The sequence below is a fragment of the Lissotriton helveticus genome, chromosome 4_1, assembly GCF_964261635.1.
Source record: "Lissotriton helveticus chromosome 4_1, aLisHel1.1, whole genome shotgun sequence".
NCBI classification, from domain to species: Eukaryota; Metazoa; Chordata; class Amphibia; order Caudata; family Salamandridae; genus Lissotriton; species Lissotriton helveticus.
The window spans coordinates 1,529,398,096-1,529,416,920 of record NC_136063.1 but is presented as its reverse complement, the minus strand read 5'-3'; the positions used below and the strand labels follow the sequence as shown (position 1 = coordinate 1,529,416,920).

The following is an 18,825-nucleotide window of genomic DNA, read 5'->3' as shown; positions in this document are numbered from 1 at the left end:
TGTCCACTTACTAAGGAGGAACAGAAATTGAGAAAGAGCGGCAGCTCTGTAAATAATAGCCATTCTCTAAACATGCAAAGTATAGCAGAGAGTGAGAGGAGGGCAGGGAAATGGGCAAGGGCAGGATAGCAAAAACCACACAAAGGAAAAAGATTGTGCAATATGACCTTCTTAACCCCTGGAAAGGCTTGACACTCTCTAGAACAACAGAAGTATCCCTCCCCAACATACATTGTAGCAGTAATACAGAACTCTAGGATGGTGCTGGAGGGGGAAATTTACAACGTCTCTATTGTGGTCAATTTGCTCTGTGCAGATCTGAGCAAACTTTTGTAAGATAAGATAGCTGGCAAGTGGACACAAAAAACTCTTAACATTTTTATTTACAATAGAAAGGGCACATGGGTCACTGGCAGCGCCCTGCCTTGGGTGCCCTAACCCGGGACAATGATTGCCAGGCTTCTCAATAGTCGCAACTGAGACTCCATCTTGCAATGTGCATGTATGACAGGCACACTGAAATATGAAAACTGATAACTACTCTTCTTCCAGGAGTACACAAAAAAGGTCCAGGTGAGAAGAACTTTATGACAAACAAAAAGAAACAGAGATGAATCTGAAATATGTTTGATTTTGCGAGCAAAGTTGAGAATCCAGTTTGAAGGTAAAGCCCATTCCTTTACCTATCCAGATGAAGCTTGGAAATGGATTGAGGTTGTGATTCCAGAGAAGGAACGGGGATGCACCGCACTCAATAAAGGAGACAGCCACGAATGGCACCATCATCTGGTACGGAGGCAACAGTAAATTGTTGCAGCATGCATGAAGTATCGCAGTGCAGGGGGATGGGACACTGGTGGAGGTGGCCGAGGCGGCAATCTTCAGCTAGATGTGGCCTTACTATGCATACAAGTGAAGTGTCTGATGAGGATGGTGCAGGGTAAACCCTGCATTCCAGCCATGGCTCAAATTAATAAAGTCTGAGTGAATAAAAGGACATTGACCTAAGATTGAATTGCGCTGTAAATAAAGGATATATGTAAGTGAGGTTGGAAGAATATTTTGTGGGTCAAACTAGTATGTAAGACCTTGCTATCTAATAAATGAAGGAGGGGCACTTCTAGAAATAGGCAAACTGAAAAAGATAATGCTGCGCATCTGAAGTAAAGCATTCAAGCTCCAAAAAAGAGAGTTTCCTAGGGACCAGAAAGGACTGGGTATCATATGTTTATCAAAAAGGATTCCTTTCTGTGTATTATTCTTTATAATTAGTGACCATGAGGCCTACACATTTAAGTCAATGACCTTTGGTTTGTAACTGTGACACTAGACAAGTATTCATGCTCCACACTAAAATGTCATTTTAGTAACTCTCAAGATTTATTTTCATAAAAACATTTATATTTGTAATAAAACCATATTTGAAAAATGCATTGAATTTATACTTCAATTAGGTGCTCTGGTACAATCTCACATATGCTATCTAACAATTCCGATTTACGGTGTCTATCTCAGAGTCACACACAATATTTAAAATCATGTACTTTCATAATTACAAGTTAAGCACTGAACATATACATTTCATAAACATTAAAAGTCCCACTGTCGACGCGTTTCGGTGCGTTGGTTACAATTATGGCACCTTCTTCAGGACGGACGAAGATTAAAAGTTTTTTTACTTCTTTCTAGAAAAGAGAATGCATGTGATTAATATTGTTTCCTATGGAGAGTTGCTTCCAGTTGTGGGCTATACTAGTAGTGTTCACTATTTACATAATGTTTACCCCTACTTGAAGTATAGGGATTGGTGTCCTTCTATGTATTTTCAGAACGGCTGTGTCTCCTTTTAATTTTTTGATTTAAACCACTTGCATCAAGTTTAGTGGGGTCATAGGATTCTACGAAAGAGAGCATGGAATTAATTACCATACTGCTGAGACTAGTAGCCTGTTTTTATACTTATCACAGAGTCACTTACTATAAAAAGTCTGGATGACACATATTCAATGGTGTCTTAAAGCAGGTACGTCTTTCAATGTGCACCGTCTGAGATAGGTTATCTTGCTGTGCCTGTACTTATCCGTGTACTTTACAGGCACAGCAAAATATCCTATCTCAGACGGTGCACATTGAAAGACGTACCTGCTTTAAGACACCATTGAATATGTGTCATCCAGACTTTTTATAGTAAGTGACTCTGTGATAAGTATAACAAGCATTAGAAATGCAATCGGGCTCGGTTTTAATTGAGTTTGAGCTAATGGCATTGTAAATGTCAATGTATTGTTGCTATGTGTTATGGAGTGTGTTCATGTGGTGTGTACTGCCTGTGATCTCCTTGTGAGTGTGAGAATATTGCACCGTTACTGCCTGTGATGTCCTTCTTGTGAGTCTGAGAAGCTTGCACCTCTGCTGCCTGTAGTCTCCTTGTGAGTGTAAGAAGCTTGCACTGCTGCTGCCTGTGATGTCGTTCTTGTGAGTGGGAGAAGATTGCACCTCAGCTGCCTGTGGTCTCCTTGTGAGTGTATGCACTGTCATCACTAGCCTGTAGATATGCACTGTCATCGCTAGCCTGTAGATATGCATTGGCTTCACTAGCCTGTAGATATGCACCGTCATCGCTAGCCTGTAGATATGCAGTGGCATCGCTAGCTTGTAGATATGCGCTGTCATTGCTATCCTGTAGATATGCGCTGTCGTCGCTAGCCTGTAGATATGCATTATCATCGCTAGCCTGTAGATATGCACTGTCATCGCTAGCTTGTAGATATGCTCTGTCATCGCTAGCCTGTAGATATGCTCTGTCATCGCTAGCCTGTAGATATGCACTGTTATCGCTAGCCTGTAGATATGCACTGTCATCGGTAGCCTGTAGATATGAAGTGTCATCACTGGCCTGTAATTATGCACTGTCATTGCTAGCCTATATGCACTGTCATCGCTAGCCTGTAGATATGCATTGTCATCGCTAGCCCATAAATATGCATTGTCATCACTAGCGTGTAGATGTGTACTGTCATCGCTAGCCTGATGATATGCACTGTCATCGCTAGCCTGTAGATATGCACTGTCATCGCTAGCCTGTAGATATGCATTGGCTTCACTAGCCTGTAGATATGCGCTGTCATCGCTAGCCTGTAGATATGCGCTGTCATCGCTAGCCTGTAGATATGCTCTGTCAATGCTAGCCTGTAGATATGCACTGTCATCGCTAGCCTGTAGATATGCATTGGCTTCACTAGCCTGTAGATATGCACCGTTATCGCTAGTCTGTAGATATGCACTGTCATCGCTAGCCTGTAGATATGCATTGGCTTCACTAGCCTGTAGTTATGCACTGTCATCGCTAGCCTGTAGATATCCTCTGTCATCGCTAGCCTGTAGATATGCACTGTCATCGCTAGCCTGTAGATATGCATTGGCTTCAAAAGCCTGTAGATATGCACTGTCATCGCTAGCCTGTAGATATGCTCTGTCATCACTAGCCTGTAGATATGCATTGTCATTGCTAGCCTGTAGATATGCACTGTCATCGCTAGCCTGTAGATATGCACTGTCATCGCTAGCCTGTAGATATGCACTGTCATCGCTAGCCTGTAGATATGCATTGGCTTCACTAGCCTGTAGATATGCACCGTTATCGCTAGTCTGTAGATATGCACTGTCATCGCTAGCCTGTAGATATGCATTGGCTTCACTAGCCTGTAGTTATGCACTGTCATCGCTAGCCTGTAGATATCCTCTGTCATCGCTAGCCTGTAGATATGCACTTTCATCGCTAGCCTGTAGATATGCATTGGCTTCAAAAGCCTGTAGATATGCACTGTCATCGCTAGCCTGTAGATATGCTCTGTCATCACTAGCCTGTAGATATGCATTGTCATTGCTAGCCTGTAGATATGCACTGTCATCGCTAGCCTGTAGATATGCACTGTCATCGCTAGCCTGTAGATATGCTCTGTCATCGCTAGCCTGTAGATATGCAGTCATCGCTAGCCTGTAGATATGCATTGGCTTCGCTAGCCTGTAGATATGCACTGTCATCGCTAGCCTGTAGATATGCTCTGTCATCGCTAGCCTGTAGATATGCACTGTCATCGCTAGCCTATAGATATGCACTGTCATCGCTAGCCTGTAGATATGCATTGGCTTCACTAGCCTGTAGATATGCACCGTTATCGCTAGTCTGTAGATATGCACTGTCATCGCTAGCCTGTAGATATGCATTGGCTTCACAAGCCTGTAGATATGCACTGTCATCGCTAGCCTGTAGATATGCTCTGTCATCGCTAGCCTGTAGATATGCATTGTCATCGCTAGCCTGTAGATTTGCATTGGCTTCACTAGCCTGTAGATATGCACTGTCATCGCTGTCATTGCTAGCCTGTAGATATGCACTGTCATTGCTATCCTGTAGATATGCACTGTCATCGCTAGCCTGTAGATATGCTCTGTCATGCTAGCCTGTAGATATGCACTGTCATCGCTAGCCTGTAGATATGTATTGGCTTCACTAGCCTGTAGATATGCACTGTCATCGCTAGCTTGTAGATATGCTCTGTCATCGCTAGCCTGTAGATATGCGCTGTCATTGCTATCCTGTAGATATGCGCTGTCGTCGCTAGACTGTAGATATGCATTATCATCGCTAGCTTGTAGATTTGCATTGGATTCACTAGCCTGTAGATATGCACTGTCATCGCTGTCATTGCTAGCCTGTAGATATGCACTGTCATTGCTATCCTGTAGATATGCACTGTCATCGCTAGCCTGTAGATATGCTCTGTCATGCTAGCCTGTAGATATGCACTGTCATCGCTAGCCTGTAGATATGTATTGGCTTCACTAGCCTGTAGATATGCACTGTCATCGCTAGCTTGTAGATATGCTCTGTCATCGCTAGCCTGTAGATATGCGCTGTCATTGCTATCCTGTAGATATGCGCTGTCGTAGTCGCTAGACTGTAGATATGCATTATCATCGCTAGCTTGTAGATATGCACTGTCATCGCTAGCCTGTAGATATGCTCTGTCATCGCTAGCCTGTAGAAATGCACGGTCATCGCTAACCTGTAGATATGCACTGTCATCGCTATCCTGTAGATATGCACTGTCATCGCTAGCCTGTAGATATGCTCTGTCATCGCTAGCCTGTAGATATGCATTGGCTTCACTAGCCTGTAGATATGCACCGATTGCTAGCCTGTAGATATGCACTGTCATCACTAGCCTGTAGATATGCATGTCCTTCTTGTCAGTGGGAGATGGTTGCACCTCAGCTGCCTGTGGTCTCCTTGTGAGTGTAAGAAGCTTGCACAGCTGCTGCCTGTGATGTCGTTCTTGTGAGTGTGAAAAGCTTGCACCACTGCTGCTTGTGATGTGCTCCTTGTGAGTGTGAGAAGATTGCACCTCAGCTGCCTGTGGTCTCCTTGTGAGTGTGAGAAGCTTGCACCACTGCTGTTTGTGATGTCCTTTTTGTGACTGGGAGAAGATTGCACCTCAGCTGGCTGTGGTCTCCTTGTGATCGTGAGAAGATTGCACTGCTGCTGCCTGTGATGTCGTTTTTGTGACTGTGAGAAGCTTGCACCACTGCTGCTTGTGATGTGTTTTTTGTGAGTGGGAGAAGATGGCATCTCAGCTGCCTGTGGTCTCCTAGTGGATGTGAGAATTTTGCACTGCTGCTGCCTGATCTATTCTGCAGTGCACTGCCTTGCACCACTGCTGCTTGTTATGTCTTTCTTGTGAGTGTAAAAAGCTTTTACAGCTGCAGTCTGTGATGTCCTTCTTATAAGTGTGAGGAGCCACTCTGCACTCTGCACCACCACTCTGCACCGCCACTCTGCACCACTGCACCGCCACTCTGCACCGCCACTCTGCACCGCCACTCTGCACCGCCACTCTGCACCGCCACTCTGCACCACTGCACCGCCACTCTGCACTGCACCGCCACTCTGCACCGCCACTCTGAACTCTGCACCGCCACTATTCACCGCCACTCTGCACTCTGCACCGCCACTCTGCACTGCCAATCTGCACCGCCACTCTGCACCGCCACTCTGCACCGCCACTCTGCACTGCCACTCTGCACCCCCACTCTGCACCCCCACTCTGCACCCCCACTCTGCACCCCCACTCTGCACCCCCACTCTGCACCCCCACTCTGCACCCCCACTCTGCACCCCCACTCTGCACCCCCACTCTGCACTCTGCACCCCCACTCTGTACTCTGCACCGCCACTCTGCACCCCCACTCTGCACTCTGCACCGCCACTCTGCACCACCACTCTGCACCGCCACTCTGCACCGCCACTCTGCACCGCCACTCTGCACCGCCACTCTGCACTCTACACCGCCACTCTGCACCGCCACTCTGCACCGCCACTCTGCACTGCCACTCTGCACCACAGCACCGCCACTCTGCACCGCCACTCTGCACCGCCACTCTGCACCGCCACTCTGCACCGCCACTCTGCACCGCCACTCTGCACCGCCGCACTGCCACTCTGCACCGCCACTCTGCACTGCCACTCTGCACCACCACTCTGCACTCTGCACCGCCACTCTGCACCGCCACTCTGCACCGCCACTCTGCACCGCCACTCTGCACCGCCACTCTGCACCGCCACTCTGCACTCTGCACCGCCACTCTGCACCGCCGCACCGCCACTCTGCACCGCCACTCTGCACCACCACTCTGCACCGCCACTCTGCACCACCACTCTGCACCACCACTCTGCACTCTGCACCGCCACTCTGCACCGCCACTCTGCACTGCCACTCTGCACCGCCACTCTGCACCGCCACTCTGCACTCTGCACCGCCACTCTGCACCGCCGCACTGCCACTCTGCACCGCCACTCTGCACTGCCACTCTGCACCGCCACTCTGCACCGCCACTCTGCACTCTGCACCGCCACTCTGCACCGCCACTCTGCACCGCCACTCTGCACCACCACTCTGCACCACCACTCTGCACCACCACTCTGCACCACCACTCTGCACCACCACTCTGCACTCTGCACCGCCACTCTGCACCGCCACTCTGCACTCTGCACCGCCACTCTGCACCGCCACTCTGCACCGCCACTCTGCACTCTGCACCGCCACTCTGCACCACCACTCTGCACCGCCACTCTGCACCGCCACTATGCACTCTGCACCGCCACTCTGCACCGCCGCACCGCCACTCTGCACCGCCACTCTGCACCGCCACTCTGCACCGCCACTCTGCACCGCCACTCTGCACTCTGCACCGCCACTCTGCACCGCCACTCTGCACTCTGCACCGCCACTCTGCACCGCCACTCTGCACCGCCACTCTGCACCGCCACTCTGCACCGCCACTCTGCTGCACTGCACCGCCACTCTGCACCGCCACTCTGCACCGCCACTCTGCACCACCGCACCGCCACTCTGCACCGCCACTCTGCACCCCCACTCTGCACCGCCACTCTGCACCGCCACTCTGCACCGCCACTCTGCACCGCCACTCTGCACCGCCACTCTGCACCGCCACTCTGCACTCTGCACCGCCACTCTGCACCACCACTCTGCACCGCCACTCTGCACTGCCACTCTGCACCACCGCACCGCCACTCTGCACTGCCACTCTGCACCGCCACTCTGCACCGCCACTCTGCACCGCCACTCTGCACCGCCACTCTGCACCGCCGCACTGCCACTCTGCACCGCCACTCTGCACCGCCACTCTGCACCGCCACTCTGCACCACCACTCTGCACTCTGCACCGCCACTCTGCACTCTGCACCGCCACTCTGCACCGCCACTCTGCACCGCCACTCTGCACCGCCACTCTGCACCGCCACTCTGCACCGCCACTCTGCACTCTGCACCACCACTCTGCACCGCACTCTGCACCGCCACTCTACACCACCGCACTGCCACTCTGCACCACCACTCTGCACCGCCACTCTGCACCGCCACTCTGCACCGCCACTCTGCACCGCCATGAAATTCGCACTCTTTACCTCTTACTGAACTCGCCACCCGTTGAAATAAGTTGAATGTTCAATATCATCCGAAATTGCACTTTCCCACTTATTTTTATCGCACATCAGTGCTCTAAAACAAACTCGCTTTACATTCCGTGTTCAAACAAGGAGGTGCAAGGTAGCTGAAAACTGTAAACGTTTTATTCCAAACAAACATTTTTAATTTCGGTAAAAGCATTTCAGCTATTCACACATTGAAATTAGCCGAGTAAACTTGAATGGACTGCCGTGCGCGAAAGGTAAATGTTAAACGCGCGCATAATACATGCAATGCTATGGTGAACGCGCTCGCACCATCTGGATTGCATTACACGGGCACTCTGACAGCTCCTAATTAAGATTAATCACTCTGCCGTGCTCGTTCTCGCACACAATATGCCACATCGGGCACGCGTAAATTACTTACAGCCTATCACATCAACGCTACAAAATACCCAGCACAGCGAAGACGAATCACTAGGCAGATGCCAGAAAACACTAAGGAATGTGTCTGGAATGTGTCTGGCCAGAGCCCTAGAGATACTTTTTTTTTCTCTTTAACATTAGGAGCTCGAAACTCCACCCACTTCGTGGGCGTAGGCCGAGCCCTAAAAACAGGCTACTAGTCTCAGCAGTATGGTAATTAATTCCATGCTCTCTTTCGTAGAATCCTATGACCCCACTAAACTTGGTGCAAGTGGTTTAAATCAAAAAATTAAAAGGAGACACAGCCGTCCTGAAAATACATAGAAGGACACCAATCCCTATACTTCAAGTAAGGGTAAACATTATGTAAATAGTGAACACTACTAGTATAGCCCACAACTGGAAGCAACTCTCCATAGGAAACAATATTAATCACATGCATTCTCTTTTCTAGAAAGAAGTAAAAAAACTTTTAATCTTCGTCTGTCCTGAAGAAGGTGCCATAATTGTAACCAACGCACCGAAACGCGTCGACAGTGGGACTTTTAATGTTTATGAACTGTATATGTTCAGTGCTTAACTTGTAATTATGAAAGTACATGATTTTAAATATTGTGTGTGACTCTGAGATAGACACCGTAAATCGGAATTGTTAGATAGCATATGTGAGATTGTACCAGAGCACCTAATTGAAGTATAAATTGAATGCATTTTTCAATTATGGTTTTATTACAAATATAAATGTTTTTATGAAAATAAATCTTGAGAGTTACTAAAATGACATTTTAGTGTGGAGCATGAATACTTGTCTAGTGTCACAGTTACAAACCAAAGGTCATTGACTTAAATGTGTAGGCCTCATGGTCACTAATTATAAAGAATAATACAGAGAAAGGAATCCTTTTTGATAAACGTAAAGCATTCAAGAGCTGGCGGTATGTGTACAAGATAACAGCAGCTTGTGGTGTCGAGTTTGACGGATGCTGAAAGACCCCGATTGCCATTCAATGGATTAGGGCTGAGGTGATGCAAAGTTGAGTGTGATCCTCCACAGTTAAATTAAACAATATTATAAATTGACTAACTTGTTGTGGATGGGGGCAGTGCCAGTTAGGATGCTCGCTGAGCGGCTTAAGGCTGGCTGCCTCGGTATATAGAAGGGCTGCCATGGGTAGGAAGAATTGGGCATGGGGCATGATGTATAAGTGCTAAGTAATAAAGTCTGAGTGCAAACCAAGGAATGGACCTAAGATTGAATTGCGCTGGATAAGGGACAAAAGGATATATGTAGGTGAGGTGGGAAGAATATATTGTGAGGCAAACTAGTAGGTAGGACTATCTTATATGATAAATGACGGAGGGTACTTTTAGAAATAGGCAAGCTGAAAAAGGTAATGCTGTGTATCTGAAGTAAAGTATTTCAGCATTGGCGGTATGAGGACAAACTAACAGCAGCTTGTGGTGTTGAGTTCTACAAGGCCCTAAAGGACTCCCAAAACTTCCAGAGAATACATCCATTCACTCAACAGTCACAGAGCAATACAAGAATGCTGCAATCATATCACCTCAGTCGCTGTCACTTATAACAAATTTTGTTCTAGGCAGTCTCAATTACGTCACCCTTCCTTCCTGGCAAGTGATTTATTTTTGTGCTTCCTCCTGCTACTCCAAAATAGTAACTTGCCCAGCGCCCTGAAGCACCAATGCATCTCCTGCAATAACCGTCTGCACACTCAACTAAGATATTCGGGAAGGCAGCCCTACAGCAAGATTCATTTACCATCTAAACTGGCACAAACTGAATGAGCTTACATCTGTGCAAACAGTCAAAATGTATTAAAAATGAGTCGAAAATCGCTATGCCCATTGCAAAGCACAAACACAGTGTAAATTCTTGCAAAAATGTACCAAATGTTGGTGGAACCCCCTTGCTAAGTGCTTGCAACACCTTGTGCAGTTATCAAGCAAGTCATCTTATAGGAGGTTGACATAACGGAAAGTTGCACCTATCTGTTATCTGTTTTTTGCCTTCCTGGATCTATGCAAGTCAAAGAGATCAACTGAGTGACCACCAACCCCTCCTGGCCCTGCTTCCACATTGCAACCTCAGTCTGAGGAAGAGCTGTTGCTGTAGGGATTAATTAGTACCAAAGGGCCCAGTAACAGAGCTACTGATGTCCCACTTCAAAGCCTAAAGCACATTTTTCTAGAGGGCAGGCTGCAGTGTAATCGAGTTGGTGGGTTTGCATTTTCCACCCAGTGCCGAGACAGTTAATAACTTCATGCATTTGCTTGATCTGTGAGTCTCCCATTTTCAGATTTATCTATAGACCAAGAGAAGTTTGACCGGGGGTGTATATTATGCAGTGGCGTAGCTAGACCTAAAGGCGCCTGTGGCGGCCCCTGCATTTGCCACCCCGCTGCCGTGTGTAAGAGCGGGGGGGTGGCGGCCGCCCCCAAAACTCGTGCCGCCCCGGGAGGACCGCCACCACCTTACGCCCCTTGTAATGCCATTGATATTATGTGCTTATTTAAGCACGTATGGACCTGCAATATTTTTTGCAATCAGGTAGCAAGCCATCAAACCAATAATTTATTTTACTGACCTTAACACATGCTTGTTATTCTTTGCATAGCACTCACAAAATACCAGACTGCGCAATGGTCAATACTTTTATTAGTTTTAATACTTATGGTTACATCAAACATGAACATTTTGTAAAAGTTTACGAGACAACATTTTTATAAATCGCATAATACATGAGTGGCAATTACAAAGAAACTAGAGTGTGGGACCAGCCCAGTCAAAGTTCTGAAAAATAATAATTGTATTCAAATACAAATGTTTGTTTCATCTAGTTAAATAATTCAAGCTAAAGTGTAAAATACATCAACTGTAGATTAAAAGGTATGAATATAAGGCATTGTATTTATCATACAAAATAGTTCTCAGTGAACCAGTTTACACATAGGGTCAATAGGGAAGTAGATTGGCCTGTAATATAATTATTGAATGGCTTTCCTTCTTATTGGCTTTTATAAAACATTCTCATTATATAGAAAGAAAGAACAATCCAGTTTACTGTGACATCATTGAACAAACTGTGAATAGGAATGTGAATTGTTTTGGCCAATTGTACATGTGCAGCAAATTAGCATTCAGCCTTAAAGAGATGTCAGTTTGTGTTTAAAGTGGTAAGCCCATGGTAGATATCATGATTTACGTCAATGATTGCTTTGCCATGTTTTGGTCATAACAAAGAAGGTAAACATTAAAGAATTATCCTAAAATACATATTAATCCAACTAGAGCTAGTCAGAGGGATGTGTGGAAGTCTATAGCTCAGTCCTAATAGTACTGGTGCTTGGACAAGTGTTGAGTAACATAAGTGATATCACATTTGGCTATTTGTCCATGCAGCCCATTACATTAGTTTGTCTGTCCTTTTAAGGGGGACATGGCCTTGCCTACCTTTGCCTGTTTGTTCTATAAGCACTTCAGTTAAGGTCCTGGTTTTCCATCCTTGACAGTAGACAGAGGGTGTACCTCAATTTCTGAATCAGATGTCCTACTGAACACAAGGAATCAGATTTGCTTCATACCCTCCTTTTGTGTTTAGCATTGGCCCTATCCTTTCCCTAAAACACCTGGATGAAAGTGTGATACCGGCCGACAGCAGCAGAAAGGTACCTCTGCCACTAGCAGTGGCACTGCCCATTACAAAATAGGTATTATTGAGGCAGAGCCATATTGTTCCAAGGGGGTGTGTGAAATTTATGTAATTTTCTTTTGTGTAACTATAAAAAATCTCACAAAAATAGATAAAATTATGCAAAATGCATAAGTGGCATTTAGCGCTATATTTATTGCAAAATGCATCCCCACGTCCATTTGGAAGTGAGGACGTATTTCACAGTAAAAGAAATTGTGTAAAAAGCACAAATTCCACCAATAACGGTTTCTCACATTCAGGTCATTTACATCATTCTTGAACTCCTGCATAGCATAATGGCGTAATTATGTGAATTTCGTATAACACGTGTAATACGAAATATGTGAAAATAAGTGTGATTACACCAATGTAATAGACGTTTTGCCCCGCTGTAGTTCCTACACCTTCTCTACGATAATGGGGAATTTCATGGTGGTAGCCTGATGGCCCTCCGTGCATGTTTGATTAGGGTTAGGATTCATCCGTAGCCACAGGTAGACATGTAGTCAACTGCTGGAGGAATAGATATGCTTCTCTGCATAGGAGTTTGACTGCAGTTGTATTCAAAGCCAGCAATGTCATCCACTGCCAAATGACAAACCAGCAAAGGCTGAGCTGGTTCCTCATAATACAGGAACATCAGAGGGTCCTGCTGCTGTTGTGTCTCATGGAGTCTCTAGGAGGTATCTGGGCAGAGAGGGCCTGCTGATGCTTCTGCAAGCAGGAGGAAGTAAATTCTCTAACTTCAGTTAATGCAATGTAAATATAACCAATACTGAGTGTGGAAGTTCTTGGTCTCTGAGACCGATCAAGCAGTTTGCTGCTAATGTCCGCTGCGCAAAATAAACAATTGTGTAGTTTAAGCTCTTCGAGTCGAATTCTGGCTGCTGATTCTCAATGGTAATGAAGATTTTTAAGCATGGTTATTTTTTATGAATCCATCCAAAGGAGCATGCAGATTTAGTGTTTTCAGGAAATGTGGAACCATGGTTTACAGTGGACCAAAGCGGATCATGAGACTTTGACTACATTTAAATCTTGACTAAATTTAAATCAGTACCAAACCGCTGGCACATTCCTCAGAGACACCGATTAGTAAGATAATAACAGTAATAAGATCAACATTAGAGGATATGGACTCAGCTACAAGGAAAAAATTGTTATCTAGGTAGCCAAATTCTAAATCTTTGCTGGGAATATCCCAGGTTCTTTTACTTGCTTCTGAGCAATCCTACAGGGAGCTTAAGATGTGGCTGGCCCTTCCGGTTGTGGCTGAACAAACCAAATGAGTCAGGCTAACCAAGAAGGACAAAGCCTGTAACTAAGAGATTATCTCCTTCTGTCCATGTACAGTTCCTTTGTCTTGGACTCCTACAGCTGCGTAAATGTCTCATACAACCTACATTTCATTCCATCTTAATTAGAACTGTAAGAGCAGAAATGAATATTATGTTCCTTTTATATACTCATCTACCATCTTTTTCAGTGGCTTAGAGTCTCCTTTCCTAATGACAATCATAAAGAACAATTCATTTAAATGAATTAAAGTTTTTTTCAGTTATTAAGACGAGTCGCTTCATAATGTGGATTTAATACTTCTATGTACTAGCTGTTTATAAGGGATGTTAAAGTCTAATAAATATAACACAACATTACCCTGGTCGTTTTATATCATCTGTGGCAGACTTTCAGTGAGTCGAAAGTCCACCAACCAGGCATTGTTGCACTTGAATACTTTCCAAAGAATATTGCGCGCAAGTGACATTCTTATCAGGAAACAAATATCTGTCTAATCTCAAAAGTAGAGTTTCTGAGCTAATTATAGAGACCATTTTTTCACCCGATTGTGATATCAAACTGGTCTGGCAAACTCTTCTGCTGAAGAAAGTTTTTTTTCTTTGCAGTATTACATTTATTTTGATGGCATAGGATGCTACTGTTACCAGCACCCTGGGTTGTCTATCCGCTCATGCATGGTCATACATGCTGCCTTAGCACGTCGGATCACAAAATATTTATGGCTAGCATAATTATATATACTTGGTGGTAAGTAAGGCTGTACTTGGTGAAAACATCTTTTACCACTGTAGTATTTTCTAGTACAGGCACTGGCACTATGTGACAAATGATTTACACATTTGTTGTGTTGCTTTTCATTGTGGTTGTGATGAGTTTGTTTGTTTTTCTGTCTTTTTGTACTGCATTATTGCATTTTGTTGTTTTGTACTGTGGTTTTGTGTTTACTGTTTTGTTGTGCAATGCTCTTTATGCTTCAGTTGTACAGTTATGTTGCTTTGTGTTATGTTTTTGTGTTAGGTTCTGTTGTTTACTGAAGGGATGTCAACAAATTCTGCAACATTTTCACCCAAAAGCAGGCCATTCCTTTATGTCTCTAGAGACAAAAAAATACTTACTACTGTAAAGGTAGTATAATACCGCTTCCCCCGCTCTTCAATCAAGACACTAGTCAACCCAAAACTGCAGGAAAACCCTGTTTTTTAAGTAACACAGTGCTAACCTTATGCAACTTGACCCTTGAAGTTACCGCACTGCTGGCAGAGCTCCACTAGATACTTATAAATGTAAACATTAAGACCACTTCCTATTTGTTCAGTAGTGAAACATGTTGAAGAAAGGAAGCTGCAGTGGTCCTTAATGAAGCGTACCAATCCTTCCCTGAAATATTTGGCTGAATTCCATAAATACCACTGAATGGTTCTGTAAAATGGCCATAATTTTGCGGATATTAGGAAATCCCGATTTAAAAGCAATATGTTCTTGGAACTGGTACCATTTACTCATATTCTACTTTCCTGAAGATAGTTCATAGAAGGCCTCTAACTCTGCATTATACTGAAGAAGCTGAATTGCATGGAGAGCACAATCCAATTACCTAACATTAAAATTAGAGAAGGAAAAATACTGAATTGCTCTATATAACAAAAAAGGCGAGGAAATATGTCTTGCATGTACAGTTTTTTTGTAAGACGAGTTAAGACCATCATGCATCTGCTTGAAAACTACAAGCGATATCTGTCAAACTTGGCCATGAAGCTAAACAGAAATATTGTTCCAGTCCAGCAGTATAAGCGATATGTCACCACCCTGCAATGGACTTTCGTTCTCATTGTATTCGTAAAGGTTGTTGATTTATTAGTTTAACCATTTAATTCAGTGGAAAACTGTTGACTGCCTTTATATAGCGCTTTTATAACACTGATGAGGCTTCGAAGCACCCTGGGGACTAGTAGCATGTTACACCACATGGGAGTACATAGTTGGAAAAGCATTGAATTGCAGTGCCATCTTTGTGTAAAATGTTTTGATGTCATGCGTGATTGACCAGAAATTTGTCGCCTGACTTTTTCTGTTATAGGAAACTGTATATAATTTAACGACAAAATACTATCGATTACCCTCATAAAATGGAAAGAAACTATGCGGGTGTCCATTTTCTACCTGTGAAGACAGGTGCCTAATGGTCTTTGGATCCAGAGTCTGCCAACTCAGCTTTCCTCTAGATATAATTAAATTCTGCCATGTTGTTTAACCATCTCCCCACGTGCCTGGGCCCAGACCAACCTCTTTGAACCATATATTGAATCAAATTATCTGATTTAATAGAAAAGGAAATTCACAAGACTATCATAAGAGCCAGATGCAGACTGACAGTCATAATACACCTGAAAATCACATCCAGCCCCAACTAGCTGTCACTAGTATGGGGAATTGTTCAACTTATTGTATTTATATGTAGAATAATTCTTTAATGGTTTGATATTCATTTTCTTTGTCACTTAACCAGTCCAGAGCTTGTCAAGCCGGTTACTCTTCAACCATAAGAGGTTGGCAGGAGCTCAATCACACCCTATTGGAAAGAGTCACGGCTACCCCTTCATTCCCATTTGACTGCAAACATCAACTGGATTTCAAATTTCAATTCAATAGCATCAGTTTCTTTCACGGTGAGAATACACTAGATTTTTTTAAATTTAGAAAATACGATTATTTAAAAATCTCTTCACAAAAATGTTTCCATGAAGTAAGCGTGCCCTCGTCAGAATCCCAATATTAACAGTGACAAGTCGGTTCCTCTTCAAGTACACCTAGCAGAGCATGAGGTATCAACAGCACTGACGGCTCATCGGTGAAGCCTGCTTCCCGAGTTTAACTGCGCCATTATTGCCATTCTCATGAGGCTCCAAGGGTGGAATCCGCCGACCTGAAAAATATACGCATAAGATTTATTTATTTAACACTACGCATCAGAACGTAATATTTAATATGAGCGTTTCTACTCATGAACATGGACACGTAAAGCACTTTATAAATAAGGAAGCAACTTACTGGTTGTATAAGTAATGGAAAAGTAGTAAGTGTAAATCAAGGAATAATTACAATACCACATGAAATATGCCTTGAAGTAAAAAAAAAAATTAAATGTAACGTGTGAAATGTATTGGTGAAATCTCAACTTAATGTACATGATCTTGTTGTTAGTCTCCCAACTCCTCACAGGGGCTCAAATTTACAAGGAAATTATGAAACGCTGGATTGACAGAAGAGGGTAGAGGGTAGATATCTACTAAGATGCGGCGCTATTCTGCTCTATCCCTGCATTGACAGATTTTAAGCTGCCATACACCAACACAGATATCCTTGCGGAATAGTCCATGGATGTCTGCACTGTGGTAAGCATAGTTTTTGTGCAGGAAGGGGTCCATTTCTGTTCATAAATTATGCTTTAAGGTGTGTTCCCACTTTGTGTGTGTGCTGTAGAATGCCACACACATGCAAAGGGAAAAAAAGACGAGGAGAAATACAAAATCAAAAGATTTCTCCTTCTTACACTCGCTTCAGGGAGATACAGGATTTTATCGCAAAATCGCAAATGCCCGTCAACAATTGTTTATAGAAAGGGATTTGTGTTAAAACCCATGGGTGGTTACACAGGAACACCTATGCACCAGCAGCGGATTAAAAGTTAAGCAGCTATGCATTCATTTTGGTTACGATCCAACGATTGACATTGGATTGTAAATACCAACACAACACTTTGCATCAGGTTTGTGTCACGAAAGTAACACAAACCCAATGCAAAGTCTTAAATCTGGGCCGTGATGTGCTGCACTCCATTGTTCCTAGCAAGATTCGCACTTTATAAATACTAATATATAGATAAACATGAAAATGGAGAAGCTCTCCAAGCAGGACAATTTCCAGAAAAGTTCCAGAAGAAGAAGCCATAGAAGGTTAAAGCAAGTCTTAGAAAGAAGGGTTACCGTAGAAGTGAAGGCTTGGTACATAAGGCACATGCCAAAACATAAGAAGCCATTGTTAGAAGATAGAGGGGCTAGAACCAGATAGTGCAGCAGATCAAACAGCACAGGGAAACACGACCTTCTCTTTCATTGGTTCTGCGGAGGCCGAAAGTAATTACGTCTGAAATGCTTGGACTCAAGCAATTCGGAGGAGTCTATGTGGTAAAAACAGACTATAGATTGATTAATTCTTGAAAGCAAGGATGCAGTAAATGAACGGAGAGTTCTTCGTCTCACTCCCTGCTACTTTGGACTACCTCCGAGTGGATTATGAGGTAAATAAATTACCAAACACTCGTACCCTTCAAAACATGCATTGAGGGACAAGGAAAGACTATAGATGTGGAGTAATTAGTTGATGTAATTTTTCATTGTGTATTCGATATACGTATGAATGCATTTGTGAAAATAATATATGTGATTTACCTGAAAATGCAATATGTACCTTCTCTAGGGTGGATAGTAAAATAAATTATGTGAAACCAGGTGGCAATCATTATATGTTCATATGGACAATGATAAATGATAATTTCATCGTAAAGACATACCAGAGGTTTTGATCTAACCCTTAAAATTCATTTTTTTTTCTCTTTAATCCTGCATAGTGGACCCAGGCAGATAATATCAGCAACTGTAGCCACGCCCTACATAGGACGTTACTACCTCCAATGTGACCAAGAAGTTCTAGGTCCTGGGGCCTTTGTCCTCTGTCTCATGTTTTGCTGGGTCAAGGGTTTCTGGGAGTGAAGCCTCTGCAGTCAGAAACCTGGTGGTTCGCTCACCTCTTAATGGTGAATGGAACCCTGAATACAGCCTGGCAGGAGCCCCACAAATTTATGGTGGAGGAATCTACTCCAATGAACTCTTAATCATCCAATCTTACATTAATAATGATGCCCAGTGATTTTGCAATGATTTTGTACAATCAAGGGCATTACAATATGACAGGAGTCAGTCCAGGATTGCACAGCTATGTCTGAGTGCGTGGGAGAAATAAAGAGAAGTTTTGATGTGTTTAGTTTCAAGTGAAGGGTCGTGTGTATTCTTGCACGATCTGCAGTGTGTGGACTGGGTGTAAAATATCTTTGGGACTAGATGTCTTAAGATGGAGCTGTGCATCACTGGCATAAAGATAGCATAAGATCCCTGCATTACTCAGGGCAACACCAAGAGGTTCTGGGATATAATTAAAGAAAGTTGTGGCCGAAGTCGACCATGTGGTACTTAAAACATGTAGTGCTCCATTACATCAAATATGAGACAGACCAGCTATGGGCTACTTTATCAGTTCTTGTAAAATTTCTGAGGATGCTGGTAAGATCAGTGATTATTTGTGTCGAAGGATGCTGGTGACTAATAACAGAAACTTATATAT

General features: G+C 44.0%; 1 protein-coding gene across 1 annotated transcript in view; it reads right to left on the bottom strand.

Moving 5' to 3' along the window:
- Positions 1–11,075: 11,075 nt before the first annotated feature.
- RAB31 (RAB31, member RAS oncogene family) overlaps positions 11,076–18,825 on the bottom strand; it is a 331,933-nt gene continuing 324,183 nt past the window's right edge. Inside the window, exon 7 of the mRNA XM_078688146.1 lies at positions 11,076–16,351. Within this exon, the coding sequence (XP_078544272.1) occupies positions 16,254–16,351 (98 nt within the window). The 3' untranslated portion in view covers positions 11,076–16,253. The remainder of the gene's footprint in view (positions 16,352–18,825) is intronic.